Source organism: Desmodus rotundus, chromosome 9, assembly GCF_022682495.2.
Source record: "Desmodus rotundus isolate HL8 chromosome 9, HLdesRot8A.1, whole genome shotgun sequence".
Classification (NCBI taxonomy): domain Eukaryota; kingdom Metazoa; phylum Chordata; class Mammalia; order Chiroptera; family Phyllostomidae; genus Desmodus; species Desmodus rotundus.
Window position 1 is genome coordinate 56846776 of NC_071395.1, and position 17266 is coordinate 56864041.

General features: G+C 50.5%; 1 protein-coding gene across 1 annotated transcript; it reads left to right on the forward strand.

The window, feature by feature from the left end:
• The first annotated feature begins 305 nt into the window (after positions 1–305).
• On the forward strand, positions 306–16597 carry RAB11B (RAB11B, member RAS oncogene family). The gene is made up of 5 exons (XM_024560762.4): positions 306–484; positions 8136–8331; positions 9184–9377; positions 9697–9777; positions 10366–16597. The coding sequence occupies exons 1-5, from the start codon at positions 445–447 to the stop codon at positions 10509–10511; spliced, it is 657 nt and encodes a 218-aa protein (XP_024416530.1). The 5' UTR covers positions 306–444; the 3' UTR covers positions 10512–16597.
• The last annotated feature ends 669 nt before the right edge of the window (positions 16598–17266 follow it).

The following is a 17266-nucleotide window of genomic DNA, read 5'->3' on the forward strand; positions in this document are numbered from 1 at the left end:
ATGACGTCATCGGGACGTTATAGCGTAACATCACCTGGACGTAGCTCCATTTTCCTTCCCGGATAGATCCTGTTAGTCAGGCATGGTCTGAATGAAGCCTCTCACTGGCTATTCGTTCCGTCAATCCGTTTAATTCTTCCAGTCTTCCGCCCCGCCTTCCTGCGCTAGTCTTTGATAGGCTGACGTGACCGTCACTTCAGACAGGACCGCATTCCTTCCGCCTTTCTCTGGGAGTCCGAGGGCGAGGAAGGTGGATCCCAGACGCTGCCCACCCCGGGGGGGCTCTGCTTCTGCCTCTGACTGGCTGCTCTGGGTGTCGGTCGCTACGCCAGCCGGCGCTGATTGGCTATACGGCCTCTGCTCTGCGAGGCGCCGGCCCCGCCCCCCTTCGGGTGTTTGTGGTGGGGCTGCGGAGTCGCGGATCCCGCCGGAAGCGCCAGGACAATGGGGACCCGGGACGACGAGTACGACTACCTATTCAAAGGTACGGCCGGTGGGGCACAAATGCGGGAGGGGATGGCGGCGATGCGGCAGACAGGCGGGCCGAAGTTGTGTCCAGGCCCCTGGGTCGAGGCCGGAGTCCGGGGCTAGAGCCCTACTGGGCAACCAGTCGAGAAGGTCTGAGCAGGCTGGTGTCGATCAGTTTTGGCCTGGGTGTGCGACCGTGTGGACCTGGCGGGCCAGAGGGGCCTGAGGTTCCTTGGCTACTCCGGTACAGGGCCCGAGCCCAGAGGGGGTGGGGCCCAGAGCTGTAGGAGCGGCCGTTGGGGGCGGGGCCTCCCGAGGGGGCGGGACCGCCCAAGCGTTTGGGGCCGGGTGGAAAGCTCCTTTGGGGATGTGGACGGCCCCTTGGGGGCGGGGCTAGGGCGTGGTGGGCGGGCTGAAGAAGTGGGCTGGGCAGGTGGGGGCGGTATTTCTCACTGGGTGGGCGTGGTCAGGTTTGGAGGTAGCACCTTTGGGGGCGGGGCCCAGGAAGGGAGCGGTGAATAATGTAGTTTGAGGTGTGGGTTGGGGGACACTGGTTCCGTGGAAGTGCTCCTGGTGTGTGTGTGTGTGTGTCTGTAGGACTAAGTGTGTTGGCCCCGGCGTGGTGGTTAACAGCAACAGTTATTTTTCTTAACTCTTAGAACTCTTTTTTTTTTTTCCCAAGAAGCTATTACTGTTAAATTGTTGATTGATTACACATGATAATGGATGATTCACAAGCTTCAGTCCCATCTTTAATTTTATCTGGTACGATAAAAATGTGGAATGCTTTATGAATTTGCTCGGGGCCATGCTAATCTTCATATTGTTCCAGTTTTAGTATGTGCACTGCCAAAGCGAGCACACACTTAGAACTCTTAAGAACATTACCCAAGTACTTGAACTTTTCTAAGCTCTTTACAAACGTGAATTCATTGAAATCCTCACCAGAGCTCTGTAAGGTCGATATTATTCAGCCTCTCTTGGAAACTGGGGCCCAGGGAGACAAGGACACAGTGAATAAGTGTTAGAGCAGGATTTTGAACCAGGTCAGCTGTGGACTTTACAGCTTAGGGACTATATCTGGGGGAGCTTGCAGCCAGGATCTGGGACTGTTGTCAGACCACCTCCTTCAACACATACATGATGATGGCTCAGGTCTGGGCCAACTTGCTGGAGGATTTTCCCAGCCAGAGGGACAGAGGGCTTTATGAGCCTCAAGTATGGCCTAGGCAGGTGAGGCAGCCATAGCTGGCCTGGGGCCAGCTGGGGAGCTCCTTCACCTAGCCCCAAGCTGGGGAGACTCGCTACATGTCACTGTAGTCCTTCCTCTCTCAGCTTAGCTGGTTTTGGGGTCACAGGCTTCACAGCACCTTCTGTGCCAAGCTGGACTTTGGCCAGGTTCTCTGCTGTCCGTGCTGGGATCCCTGGCTGATAGTGGCTGCTCTTGAGAGTTAACTCCTTGGCCCAAGCGGGGTGCATTTGCTCTGCTGCCTGCTGTGTGAGAGTCTGCCTCCCATGCCAGCTTTTGGAATCTTCCCCTGTTGGGGGAGTCTGGCCATTCCTGGGAATGTAGTCTGTGCCTGGAGGTGGCCTTGGATGACCATCTGGCATCTTGGGGCTAGGGGCCTGGGGACTTTGGGGATGTAGAGAGTGGGTGGAGCACTTCCTACCTGGGTTTTCCATGTGGTGAAAGGCTACTGGGCAGAGGGTGTGCCCATGCAGAGGCCCAGAGTCTGTCCTCACAGCATCATGGGCTCTGGGAGCTGTCTGCAGGCTGATATGTCACTGGCAAGTGAGGCTGTTTGGTCAGCAGGCATCAGGCCATGGCCCTGGTGCTGACTAAACCTTGTGGTTGGTCTCACCTTAGAGGCAGGGGAAGCTCTGTCAGGGCTTTGGGGACTGCTGACAGGTGGTCTGGACTCCAATTCTGCTGCAACTGGTGCCTATCTCTACTCAGTGTGTCTTTAGGCACCTGGATTAGGGCTGGACGCCTGGCTGGATGTGGCATTTCCAGGGCAGGAGGCACTCCCCCAATCACCCCGTCCAAGTTTCTATGATCATTTGCTTGTTATTTTCAAATATGTGCTATTATAAGTAACCCCACTCCAAGTGTTTGCACAACTCATCTTTTGCCCTTTGGGTTATTTCTTTGAAGTATGTTCCCAGAAGTATAGTTACTGGGTCAGGGGCAGTGGGGTGGCTGTGTGCTCTAGTCCACTTCCTGGAAACACTGATCTGTCTTTTGCAGCAGCTGGCATGGGGGAGGGCAACCTTGCCCTGATGACCTTCTCAGGTTGGGTTGGAAGTGAATATCTAACCCACAAGGTCAGGGTTCCCCAAACTGTGGTTATCTGAGACCTCCCCTTTACACTTACACATTATCAGAGGACCTTCCCTATTATCCTTTAATGTTTGTCTTTAAATTCACTCAGGTTTTCATTCCTTTAAATGGGAAAAGGAAACCCTATTTGGCTCTGGCAAATGGGGAAGGGAGGAAGGAGGCCCACAGGCAACCCTCACGTAACTTACCAGAAATACAGCCATAGACAGAAACATAAAAACCCTGCACTACATCCTCCTCAGCCCCTCCTGAGACCCTGTGGCCTGCAGAGAGTCAGGCATGGGCATGAGAGAGGAGTCCAAGACATGACTGCCCTACAAGGGTTGACCAGGGTTAGCTTTCTCCCTGGCCCTACCACCTGGTGCAGGACACCGTTGATTAGAAAAAGGGGAAGCCATCTTCCCACACCCGACCCTGTGCCCAACCTCCCCCAACCTTTGGTCACCTTCCCTTGGCCCTGTCCTGGGCATGGAGGGGCCACACCTGTCACTCTGGGACACACAGGCTGCCCCCTGTCCAGCCCTCCCACCAGTCTTGTTTGTTTTGGCAGCCACATCACATGTTGGCTCCCCTGACCTCTACCGCCAAGGCCAACAGATCTTCCTGGGTGTTTTTCTCACGTGGTATTTATTTTCTTCGCTGCACATTCCCCCTTCCCCGGGAGTGAGGTTGTTTATTTGTACCCAATTATAGATTCTCACATTTATCCTGCTAACATTTATCCTGTTAGCTGTGGGCCATTTGCCCAGCATGCCGATCTGTCCCTGGGGGCTCCCTGACCTCTCCTCTTATAGACTGGGCTGTGGGGTCTCTATGGTCCACCAAGGCCTTCCCAGAGCCCCTCTCTACTCACCTGGCCCATAAGGTTTATGTGGGAAGCTTCCACAGTGGCCCAGGGCCCTCTCTTCTGGGTTTTGTCCACCCCTACCCCATCTGTGAGTCCTTTGGGGAAAGAGGGTGAGGAGAGAGTGGCAGCCAGCCCTGGTGTTTGTCTCTCTCAGCCAAGTGCTCCTGAGGCTGCCTCTTCACTTTGCAACCTGGGCAGGACCCCACCAGGCCCACTGGTCCGGGAACTGAGCACACCATCTTTTCCCATTGCAAATGGTGGCCCTGCCTGTATGCTAGCATCAGACACCTTGTCTCCGTGCTCAAATTTCCCAGGGAATAGCTCTAACAAGATTACCCCCAAGTGCCAGTCCCTGAAGCCTGAGATGATCAGAGTCTGCTTGCTGGTCGGGGATGGGGGGTTGCTGTTCTGCCTGAAGTAGGGGAGCGTGTCCCCCACCTGAATGGCCACTCAGTCTGCCTGAACATCTGAATGTGGGCCCTGGGGGTGCTACACTGTTGTAGGGCAGGCCAGGGCACCCATGCCTTCAAGAGATGCCAGCTCTTTGTCTTTGCTAACTGGGCTTACCTGCCCTGCCAGCCAAGTGGCGTGTCTAGGGAGGCCATTTCCTGACCAGCATTGCCGTCAGCTTCTGTGGAAATGCTGGGGGTCACGTTCTCAAGGTCCCTTTATTTCCCCAAAACAGTAGCTCGTTTGTGCCTTTGACAGTGCCATTCTCATTCCCACAATATACCCAGAGGCAGCCTGGTCATTGCCCTGCTGGCCATCTCTGCACTGGGCACCTGTGCCAGGGAGCACCTGGGCATCCTGGCTTTTCCACCGTTTATCTGGGCAGTGGCTGGTGGCCCTTGTCCTGTTCTTGCCTCCACTGTTCTTGCTGGGTGACCTTGGACTGGAGGACCTGGTCACTGTGTGTTGAGTGTCCCCTACTGTACAAGGGGAATGATAATGACATTTGTCTCTGGGGTGGCTCCAAGAACTAGATATTATAGCCTTTAGGGCTGGGCCAGGGCAGAATCAACTGGGCTAAGGGGACCCTCACTCTGGGACAAGGCGGGTTAGGGAGTGAGGGGGTCGGAGGGCTCAACACAGGGCTCAGAAGGGACTCTTCCTCATTTTTTCTTCCATTCCTGATGGAGAAATGTGAACAAACCTCCCCAGCCTTGGCCAGGTTCCTGTGGCTGCTGTGGGAAGGAGGTGAGGGGTTGGGGTTTTGGATAGTAGGCCCCACAGTCATCCCAGCCTGCCCTGCATGGTCCCGGAGCCCATTTGGGACCCCACCAGCATGGCTGGGAGCCCTTGGCCCTGGACTGCAGGCCCATGGCTGTCCACCTGCTTTCCACCTTTCTCTGAAGTCAACCTGGCAGTCTCTTGTTGGGTACCCACCACGTCAGGAGGGGACACTGGCTCTGTCATCACAGGTCTTGTGGGCCAGGCCACATAGGTTTGGGGAGGGAGGGAGAGGCCTGATGAAGGGCTTTGAAGGATTTTGAAGGATGAGCAGGAGTTTGCTGGCAACTCCAGGGAATTGGGATGCCCCAGGTGGTACAAGAGGAGGAGGCTGAACTCAGATCCTTGAACTCAGCCCTAGACCCACAAAACCTGGGTTCAAATCCTGCCAGATCACTTTTCAGCAGGTAAGCATGGTTGGGAAGTGGGAGTGGGCCTGCCCAGACCCTTGCCCTGCGTCCTTTTGTCCTTCTGCTCATTGTGTGCCTTGGGCTATCGTTCACCTGTCTGCACCTCAGTTTCCTCATCAGCAAAATGGGTTACATGAGGCTTCTGTGGGACTTTCTCAGCACAGATTCATTAGATTTTCTTCTTTTGCCCTGGCTATGTAGCTCGGTTGGTTGGAGTATTGTCCCAATCAGCCAGATTGAGGGTTCAATCTCCAGTCAGGGCACATATAAGAATTAACCACTGAAGGGGGCAGTGGGATGGGTGGAGATGGAAGAGGGTATAGAGGGGATAAATGGTAATGGAAAAAATACAATAAAAAGTAATGTAAAGCCCTGGCTGGTGTGGCTCAGTGGATTGGGCACTGGCCTGCGAATCAAAGGGTCGCCGGTTCACTCCCCAGCCAGGGCACATGCCTGGCTTGCAGGCCAGGTCCCCGTTTGGGCCACATTCGAGAGGCAGCCAACTGACGTTTCTCTCCCTCTCTTCCTCCCTCCCTTCCCCTCTCTCCAAAAATAAATAAATAAAATCTAAAAAAAAAAAAAAGTAATGTAAAAAATTTAAATTACATTACATTACAAAAAAGAACCAACCAGTGAATACATAAATAAGTGGAACAACAAATTGATATTTCTCTTTCCCTTCTTCTCGCTCTCTAAAATGAAATTTTAAATTATTTTTATTAATTTTTGATTTTTATTTATTGATTTTTATTTTACTGATTGGCTGAGTCTTGTACATACCCTGACCAGGGATTGAACCTGCAACCTTGGTTTATCAGGACTACCGTCTAAGCAACTGAGCCAGGCCTAATTTTTTTTCTTGTTCTTGTTATTGGCTCTGAAGCAGCCATCCCAGAGATGATGTTAGGTCCTGGGGGCTGGGTCATTGGCCCCCTTCTTCCCTATTGCCTGAGGATGGTGGCTTGGAGGCTGTACAACCGCTTTATTGGTTTTTTGTTCACTCTGTTCTGTGTGCGGGGCTCTGTGTGCTTGGTCCTGGGGAGAGAGCAGGGAAATGATACTGTCCAAGATCCTGCCCTTGAGGAAGACTGGCAGAAAACAAATAAGTAAAACTAGGCGAGTCTCAGAGGGTGGTGAGAGCTATGGAGGAAAGGCAGGGGATGGGAGTGGGAGTGTTGGAGGGAGTGAGGTTTTAAGAGGACTGCTGGGCGGGCCTTCTCCTTGATCAAGTGCCATCCAAGGTACCACATGGAGGAGAGGAGGGTGGGAACCAGGTCAGTACTTGAGGAACAACATTCCAGGCAAAAGACAGTGTGCACTTGCATATCTATGAGTCCCAGGGAGAAGGCCCATGTGGCCAGAGTGGAGTAAGCATGCAGGAGAGAGAGGGGGTGAGGGCAGGGAAGGGACAAGGGCAGGTCATGCAGGGCCTTGTGGGTCCTGAGGAGAACTTGGGCTTTTACTGCCCAGAGGCAAGATCCCAGGAGGGCTGTGGGCAGAGGAGGCCCTAACTCAGGCCCTGGCTCGGGAGCTCACAGATATCCCCTGGTGGCTGCAGCGAAGAGAACATTCTGTTGGTTGGGGGTGAGAGAAAGCTCAGAGACACCAGGGACTGGCTGGTATAGCAACCCAGGGAGAGATGGAAGCTGCCTGGAGTAGCTAGGGTTGAGGCCACGATGGTGGTAAGAAGTGGGGGGAATCCTGATGTGCACAAATGACATTTTTTATCATGGCTGAGGATGACCAAGCCTGTAACACCCACAGTTCTGAACTGGGCAGATCCACCCTCAGGTGCCAGAACCCAAGGCTCACACTTGGGGGGAGGACCCATGTGGTTTCCAGGTGGGGCGTCTGGTCAGACTGCTGTGTGTTGTTCCTTCTGTGCTGCACATAAACCCATGCATGTGTGCACACACACACATAGACACAATTCCCCTCCAGTGTGCCCTGGGACTGAGGACAGCCCTCCTGAGCCCAGGACCTTCCTAGACAATCTCAAGTGGCCCACTTCTAATGGGATAGACCCACAGGGCCTGCTCTGCCCTGCTCAGGAGGACTCTTGTCCTGTATGGCCCAGCAGAGCAGTCCAACTCTGGGGGTGGGGTGATGGGAGGGCTAGCAGGCTCTGTTCCCTCTCAGCTACAATCCAGAGGGCACATTCCTGTTTTAAAGGGCAAGTGTGTTGAGCAGAATATTGGTTTGCTTGCATCTGCCTTCCATGAGGAAGTAGCAGGATGGGCATGGGGCTTGAGGCTTCTCATTTCCTGTTACTCAAAACTCCAGAGCCAGATCCTTGTTGGTAGGAACCTGGTGGAACAAGTAACAATTGCTTCCCCACCTGTCTTTCTTAGTGGGCTGGGTGCTACCTGAGTTCTGATCCTGCAAGCTCTTGTTTCCTTTCCTCCAGTGGCTCTTGTTCCTGCTTTTCTTTTCATACCTTTAGAAAAGGCAGCCCAGAGAGGTTAAGTGACTTGCCCAAGGTTGCCCAGCCACAGAGCTTACTTGGGCCACAGGGCTGCAGTAGAAGTTTGGGGTTGATGGATCCCAAGCCTCCTGCCTGCTGGGATACCTGGGTCCCTGTGCCTTAGCTGGGGCAGCCCTGCTCTGAAGAACCAAACACAGGCAGGGTGTTGTGCTATCTACAGTAGCTGTGTTTCTAGAATCCTGGAGCTTCGGCACCAAAAAATGTGATACATCAGGTGAGGGGCTCTAGGACAGCTCTGATTCCACTCTGTTATTGGGTGTCATGGTGAATGTGGGTGGCATGTGGTTCTTGGTTGGGGGGGCTGCCCTGCTCTGACCCATGGAGCTTCACCTATACCCCTCCCTGCCTCTATAGTGGTGCTTATTGGGGACTCGGGTGTGGGAAAGAGCAACCTGCTGTCCCGTTTCACCCGCAACGAGTTCAACCTAGAGAGCAAGAGCACCATTGGCGTGGAGTTTGCCACCCGTAGCATCCAAGTGGACGGCAAGACCATCAAGGCCCAGATCTGGGACACTGCTGGCCAGGAGCGCTACCGCGCCATCACCTCTGCGTGAGTGGCGGTGATGGGGAGCTGTGGGAGACCATGGACAAAGGGCCAGTGGACCCCAAAGGACGGGCAGGAGTTGGGCAGGAGGAGAAGAGGAAAACATAGCCCTGAGGTTAGCCCAGAGTGGAGGGACAAGACCTCCAGGAGCTGTGAGACCCTTGGGGAGACCAGCGCCCACTTTTGACTACACTGTGACCTCATATGGGCATGTCCCATGGCCCTGTGGGCCACTGCCATTTTGCTGGGTGCTGGCTGCACAGGGAGGGCTATTATCTGGGCCTGGAGAGGGCCATTCCACTCTGCCCACCCCAAGTCCTGCCTGCTTGGCCTGCCCTGCCTGGCTGCATGCCCTGTATGCCCAGTCTTCCTCTTCCCTCAGCTCCCCATGGCCACATAGCCATCAGGACCTACTTGAGCCACCTTCTCCCAGACCCTTCCAAACCCCCAGGCCGTTCCCCTGTTAGCCACTCGCTGTCCTCTGAACGCCCTCCACTGAAGCCCGCTTACCTCCCCATCTCCTAACCCCTCGTGGTGGCTGTGTCCATCAGTCTCCTTGGTGGACAGGCCATGACAGGCATTGGAGCTTTTGACCAGCAGCAGCCTTTTCCTTGCACAAGTACTGTTTCCTTCTCCTCTTTTGGTGGGTGTCTTCTGATCTCAGGCCCTATTCCTCCTCCTCAGGCCCCCACAGTCCTGAGCTGAATCGGGGCTGCAGAGCCCTCCCTTGAGGCCATGGTGGCTGCTCCTCAGCTGAGCTCTGCATGGGCCCAGGAGCCAGTGCCCACAGAGCCTTGGGGGCTCCCGTGGGGTGCTGGCGGGCAGCTCATTGGTGGGCCCTGTCCTCTGTCCCCATAGGTACTACCGTGGTGCAGTGGGTGCGCTGCTGGTATATGACATTGCCAAGCACCTGACATATGAGAATGTGGAGCGCTGGCTGAAGGAGCTGCGAGACCATGCTGACAGCAACATCGTCATCATGTTGGTGGGCAACAAAAGCGACCTGCGCCATCTGCGGGCCGTGCCCACTGACGAGGCCCGTGCCTTCGCAGGTGAGCGCCTACTGGTCAGAGCGGGTTTCACTTAGGGTCAGGGCCTCCTGCAGGGGCTAGCTCCTGACAGCTAGGCTGTGACTAAGGCCTCAGAAAAGTCCCTGGAAAGCAGGCAGCCCCTCCAGGTCCTTCCCATTTTCCCTGGCTGTGGGCATGGTTGCAGTGCCATCCTTCCCTCCCTGAGGAGTGGACATCACAGTCCTACCCCCTTGACCCCAGCCTTTCATTTTCTGGGCCAGGTAAGCAGATAGCACATAGGGGCTCCAAGAAGGTACAAGGGAGCCCCCCACTCACCTGGGCAATATTCTGTCTGTTCTAGAGAAGAACAACTTGTCCTTCATTGAGACCTCAGCCTTGGACTCCACCAACGTAGAGGAAGCTTTCAAGAACATTCTCACAGGTGGTCCAGGGCCTGGTGGGGGCCACAGGAACCCCAGCAGGCCCACCAAGCGTGGCGTGGGAAGGGCACCAGCCACACTGGTCACATGCTCCATAATGTAGCCCCTGAACCTTCATTCCTTAAGCCTGCCACTCAGTCCAGACAGGAGGACAGACATGGCATGCTCCATGAGGTCCAGCCAGGTCCCGCCTCATTGGCACTTAGGATCCAGAGACCCCCTGGACCCGGCTTCCTGGGATGGCCCCTGCTATGGCTCCACTAGGGAACAGCTGGACAGCAGGCAGGTGGCCTAGGGCCCAGAGTTCCGAGTCTTCTGGGACTTTATTCTGAGGAAGAGGGGGTTTCTGTTCTTTAAGAAGAACCTTGAGCTTGGGAGGGTATCTCTGTGACCAGATGTGGGTTCTGTTCTTGCTGAGTGCACTGGGGGAACCCTTATGTCAGGGGGTGTGAGTAGACTATAGTGGGGGCCTTTGAGAGGGGCACAGCCTTGGGGATACTCCCTGGAGGAGTATCCAGATGAGTACTGCAGGGGACAGTCATCGCAGGTCAGGGCATGCAAGGTGCTCACTTCACGTTCCCCCATTGCAGAGATCTACCGCATCGTATCACAGAAGCAGATTGCAGACCGCGCAGCCCATGATGAGTCCCCTGGCAACAACGTGGTGGACATCAGCGTGCCACCCACTACGGATGGACAGAAACCAAACAAGCTGCAGTGCTGCCAGAACCTGTGACCGCCCCGTGCCTCGTCCAAGCGTGCGTGCACATCCTCGCCCTTCACCTGCCCCTCACCATGATGTTTTCCCTGACCTGACCGGACCCTCTCTATTCCTCTGTGACTCACTCCCACCTTCCCACTGAGCTCCGCATGGTTAGCTGGGGCTTAGGAAGAACAGGAGTCAAGCAGCACCTCCTGTCACTCCCCTCCACCCCCAGGAAAACTTGAAGCTTGGCTGCTGCATCTGTTTTTCTTGGGTCCCAGTGGGCCTCTGGGTGGGGTGAGCAGGGTGGTAGGATGGACAGGGCCAGCCAAAGGCAAGAAGATGGGCATACCGAACAGGCTTCTTCAGCTTCCCACAGCAGACTCCAAGGAGTGGTTACCTCCTTCCCTCTCTGGCCAGTTGTCTTAGCTGGCCCTGCTCCCCATCTAGAACCCCACACTTGGCTGAAGTCTGAAGAACAAGTGACCAGGGGTAGAGGCTTGGGCAGGCAGAAACAGACTCCTGACACCCCACTCGCCATTCATAGCCAGCACTGGCTCACACCTTTGACCTCGGCTTCTCCCATGTGTGCGCGAATTCAGCTCAGCTCCTGCCGGTAGATTTATGCTGGGAGAAGACCTCCCCCTTCCTTTCTGCACGCAGCGCACTCCCCGCCCTTTCCTATGCCCTTCTCTCTGTCTTGTCTCCCTGTCTGGTCAGGAACCTGTTTGCAAGTGAAGCAATATCTTAGTGTTTTGTATATACAACCGCTCTTGTAGCCTCTGGTTTTTTGTTATTATAGAGAAACACAGATTCTTTATACACTTTGTAAGATTGACGCCAAACCCCGGCTCTCAGATCTCTTATTATCCCTGTGGCCCCTGCTCTGTTGCTCCAATGCCTCATTTCTCTGGCCCATTACTAAAATGTGTAACCTGACTTCCTGGACAGAAACCTGCTGCCGTGCCTTTGTCTTCTTTCTCTCCGCCAGGTGGTCACCCCTGAGACAGGGCCCTTGCTGCACACATCCTGCCAGGGGCTGCACTGCCTGGCTCAGCCTGACAGGGAGCTAGATCAGGCCTGAGCCTCTGCCCAGGACCACACAGAGGCCTCCTGAGCTGACCATGGGGGTCCCAGGGTGGGTAGAGTGGAGTGGACCCTCTCTAGGCTATTATACCTGTGGCAGGGAGGCAGGGAAGGCTGGGGGTTTGACGTTAAACTCCCTGGTCCTAGGACTACCAGCTCTAAGACTTGAGGGTGGCTCTCCAAAGGGGATGGGCTGTGCCCACTGCTTTTACTTCCCTGCCCGGGGGGTTGGACTGCTCACTGGTTCCATCTACTCCCCACCTGGCCGCTACCTGGGGTCCCAGCAAGGACTGGAGAGAGGGGTTATCCCAGATGTTGGTGTTTCTAGTCCCTACCTAGCTCTCTCCATCCCATACTGACCTCTGAGGAGATGCTGATGGCAAAGGTGAGGTGGATGACCTAGGGTTCTTCCTCTTTTCCGACTCTCCCCTTGTCCAGGCAGGTAGGACTAGCCTGGGGGCCAGTTCCCAAAGTGGAGGAGACAGAGGTGCGGCCAGCCCCCTCCATGCACTGACCATGTGACCCATTGTATATTTCCTCACCTGAGTGCCTGGCAGCTGTTCTAGAAGCTCCAGGCTCTGGCTAAAACCACTTCTGCCCTTGACCTCTAGAAGAGCCACCAGAGGGGATTCCAGGCTCTGGCTTCCCTGCCTGGAGGAATGGGTAGACCCACACATCCCTCCAAAAGAGCTCTGAATCATAGGGGCTGTTCTGACAGGAGTTGGGGTAAGCCAGGGTTCATGCACCTGGCTGAGGAGCACCCTGGGCTGGGGATCTGGTGGGGTGTGCAACCCAGGGGCCATTTACATGGACCCTGGGTCCCCTGGGTTTGGTAGGGTAGTCTGTGAAGAAAGCAGAGGGTAAATGGCTTCAGGAGAGCTAGGGGAAACACTGAGGCACCTGGAAGGGTTTCAAGCAGTCAAAGATCAAATCTCTCAGGAACCTCAGATTGGCCAGGCCCCTGGCACATACCAGGGAACAAGACTGATGTGACTCTGTCCCCTTGGGTGTGATAGCCCAGTGATGCTATTTCAGTTACTCTAATTTCAGTGGGTTTTTTTTAAATCTCTGGTTTAATAAGCATAGCCGGTTGGCTTTGTGCCAGGCACTGTTCAGGGCTTTTTGTTTTGTTATTTTGGTAAAATTTACCGTATTAACCACTTTTTAAAAGATTTTATTTATTTACTTTTAGAAAGAGGGGAAAGGAGGGAGAACAAGAGGGAGAGAAACATCGATGTGCAAGAGATAATTGTTTGCCTCTTCACATTGCCCCACCCAGGACCTGGCCCACAACCCAAGCCTATGCCCTGACAGGGAATGGAACTTGCAACCTTTCAATTCGCAGGATGGTGCTCAATCCACTGAGCCACACCAGCCAGGGCCACCCCAATAAATTGAATTAAAAAAAAAAATTAAAGTGAGTGGCTCTGGCTGGTGTGACTCAGTGGGTTGAGCACCCGCTTGTAAACCTAAAGGTCACCGGTTTGATTCTCTGTCGGCATACTCCAGGGTTTCGTGCCAGGTCTCCGGCTGGGGGTGTGTGAGAGGCAACCGATTGGTGTTTCTCTCTCACATGCATATTTCTTTCCTTCTAGTTCTCCTTCCCTTCCCCTCTCTCTAAAAGTAAGTAAATAAAATCGTCAAAAAAAGAAGTTAAGGGGGGGGATATGTGAAAAGACAACACGTAATATGGGAGAAAGAATTTGCAATCCATACTCCTGATAGGAATATTTCACTATGCATCTCTAAAATACAAGGACTTTTTTTGGTAACATAACCTCGATACTATTATTACCCCTAAAGAAATGAGCAGTAATTCCTTAATATTGTCACATATCTAGCTAGTGTTCACATCTCCCTTACTGGTTTAAAATTTTTCGATGATTTGTTTGAATCAGTATCCAAACATGTCCACTGGCTCAAGTGGTTGATGTGTCTCTTCAGTCTTTTAACCTATTGATCCTCCTACTTTGATCTCTCTCTCTCTCTTTGGCCTTTTATTTAAGAAGTGGGTCATTTGAATTGTAGTTTCTCAGTCTGAATTTTGATAATGGCTTCCCTATGGTGTCTTTCTTTTTGCTTTTTTTTTTTAAAAAGGATTTTATTTATTTTTAGAGAGAGGGGAAGGGAGGGAGAAAGACAGTGAAAGAAACATTGCTGTGTGATAGGTACATTGATTGGTTGCCTCTCACACGCTTCCAGCTGGGGACCTTGACCCATAGCCCAGGCATGTGCGCTGACTGGGAATTGAACCAGTGACCTTTCAGTTTGCGAGAGGGTACTCAATTCACTGAGCCATGCCAGCCAGGGCTCTTTTTGCTTTTTAGAAATTTGATATAAAATTCCAGTAACATAAAATTCACCGTTTTAACCATTTAAAAATGTACATTCAGTGGTAGTTAGTATATTCAGAATATTGTGCAATCTTCACTATCTAATCCTGACCCTTTTCATCACTCCAAAAAGAAACCCTAGTACCCATTAAGCAGTAACTCCGATTTCCTTTCCCCTAGTCCTTGGCAACCACTTTCTCTCTATATAGACCTATGGTGTCATTTGACATATCCTTTTGTCACCATCATTTCCTGTAAATTAGTAGATCTAGTGGTTGCTCAGATTAAGGATTGAGCACCTCATAGGTGACGTTGCGCACATATATAGGAGGCAGATGTCAGCATGTTTCTCATTTGTGGTGTTAGCAGCTGCTACAAAGTATCACTTAAATTTATAATCTGCTAGGGGCTACAAAGGGGTGATACTCAAATTCTACCCCCTCTTTATTTCTGAAATACATCAATTAAAAAAATTTTCCCCTCATCTTATATGCTTACCCTGAATTACAGATTGTATAGGTCAGCATAAATGCTTAATTATTTTCTTTGTCCATTTTCAAATTCATAATTTTCAGGATTATGGGTTGGCTTCCAAAGCCTTCAAAGGTAACTATTACTAATTTTCATTTAAAATGTATGGATTTAGCCCCTTTCTTGGGGCCAAGCTTTCAACCACTGTGCCCAATTGGAGTGGAATTGGGTAGGGGCAGTACATCTGGGGCTCACTCTTGCCCAGTGTATCTAGGAGTTTGGTTACACACAGGGTAGGTTGGAGGGTGGAAACATGAGTAAATTCACTGAGGATCATGGGGGCCAGGTTTCTCACTGTCAGAGAAGGAAGTTAGAAACATGTAAAGGGGCTGGAATAATTCTTGATGTTGGATTAGAATAGAGGTATTGGTGTGCATTCATGGTTTTAATGATAGAAAGAGAAGTAAATATGTATGTGTACATACATACATATGAATTACAATGAGAGAACCAAGAATTATTAATACCGTGGTAGCAATGAGCACACCTAGCACTCAGATCTTGGTTTCTAAATATCGTTCATACAAAAAGGAACCAGGACTCCTTGGAGAAATGGTTGATTCTAGAGCTGAGGTAGGAAAATTTTCAAGAAAATTCCACTGTAAAACATCTTGCTAAGCCAGTAAGTACGAAAGTGCTGAAAGTTGAAATTAGAAAAATTATTTAGCAACCATTATATGATAGAAGAGACAGGGATGGGTAATATCCCAGTGCTACTCCCTTCTTTCTGCCTTGATTGAGTGTGTGATGGCTGGAGCTACAGCAACTGTCTTGCTACCAAGAGAAAAAGGCCAAGAGATTTCTCAGTCATTGACCCTACCATCATTTGACCAAACCAGTGCCAGCAGCCATCCTCTTCCAGAATTATTTTCTTCTTCTAAAATTTAAATGTGTATTTTTTATTGATTTTAGAGGGGGAGAGAGAGAGAGATTTGTTCCACTTTGCATTCGGTGGTTGATTCTTGCATGTGCCCTAACCAGGGATTGAACCCACAACCTTGGCATATCAGGAGGATGCTCTAACCAACTGAGCTACCCAGTCAGGGCCTTCCTCCAGAATTCTTGTGAGTAAAAATGAAAAACTCTTGTTGAAGCTAACAGCAAAAATTGGCTCATCAATGGATATTAAATCTGATGTGTAAAGGTTTGTTGAGGAACAAGATATTTAATTGGTTTCAAAGTATTTTCCTGTAAACCAGTTATTAACAAGTACAACAAACTAAGTCATGCTGGAGAAGCCTGGTAGACAATTTTAATCAGGTTAGCATAGTCAGGGATGGGAGAAATCAACATTCGCTGTGCCCTGATACATGTATGCACTGAGAACACCATCACTACTGTTTCCTGTCTCAAATATATAAAGTATGAGGAAATATTAGATAAACACCAGTCCATTACTAGCCTGTAATCTTCCAGAGTATCAAGGTCATGAAAGACAAGGCAAGATTGAGGAACTGTTCTAGACTTAAGGAGACTGAATTAGATATAATGTGGTCCTGGGATGGATTCTGGAGCTTTGAAGGACTTTATTGAAACTGAATAACATTTGTAGATTGCATAGTAATAGTAGACCAATATTGATTTCCTGATTTTTAAGGTTCTACTGAGATTATTTGGAAGAGTGTGCTTATACTTAAGAAAAATACACTGAAGTACTAAGGATTGATGAGATACCATGTGTGTACCTGAAACTCAAAGGTCTGAAATGTTAGCAATTAGGCAAAAGGTTTTCAGGAGCTCTGCATTATTCCTGTAACTTTTATGTAAATTTGACATTATTTTAAGATAAAAAATGAAAAACCCAGTACATAGATTTAAACATTTGATGTGTTTTGATCTGCAATCATTGTCCTTATTGGAGGCCAAGTTGTCCAATTTGTGGCCAGTGGAAGCTTCTTCTGGTTGGCCTCCACTGAAACTACATTAGTAGGTAGTCATTGATTCTTTGATAACTTTTGTGCTTTCTGGTGTGTCATGAGGTATCAGCTTTCTCTTATCTATTGTGGAGAGAGAGAGAGGAAGGGAAAGAGAGAAACATCAACTTCTTTTCCACCACCTATGCATCCGTTGGTTGACTCGTGTGTGCCCTGACTGGGAATGGAACCCACAACCCTGGTGTATTGGGATGATGCTCTAACTGATTGAGCTACTTGACCGGGATCCTTAGTTCTTTGGATTAGAAATGGTGTTTAAGGACCACAAGCTTAAGGAATATTCATTGCAGTGAGATTGGTCTTTTGTTTCTGATCACTTTAATTGACAAAAATAAGAAATGTTTGCCTTTTACAAAAATAAAATACTTCCTGATTCTCCCAATTCAAATTCAAGACTACAGGGGTTTTATTTAACATGATCAATCTTACATATATACCCCCTTCACTCCCTCTGAAAATCCCAGTTCTTGACACCAACACAATTACTCCTTTGCTTTATCTCATACTACACATGCAGCATGCTTAGAACAACAGTTTTAATACCACTTCTACCAATATAGTAGTGGTATGCACAGTCAAATTATTGTATTTTAAAGTCACTTGGAGTTTAACTGTTTTGTCACTAACTGGATACACAAGTTCATTAGTTTTACTTTTGTTTTCAGGGATATCTTTAAATTTTGTTTTATAATTATATAAAGTACTTGCATAGTTGTAAAATTAAATATATAAAAATGCTGTGATTTTATTTTTTCATTAAAAATAATGAAATAAGTTAGTATAACACAACAGAACTTAAGCAGTTCAGCTGATTTATACACGAAATAAAGGAGAGACAGGACAAGAAAGGAGTATTGAGCCTTTTTGCATGTACTTGAACTTTTTGCCTAGGATCCCCCCCTCT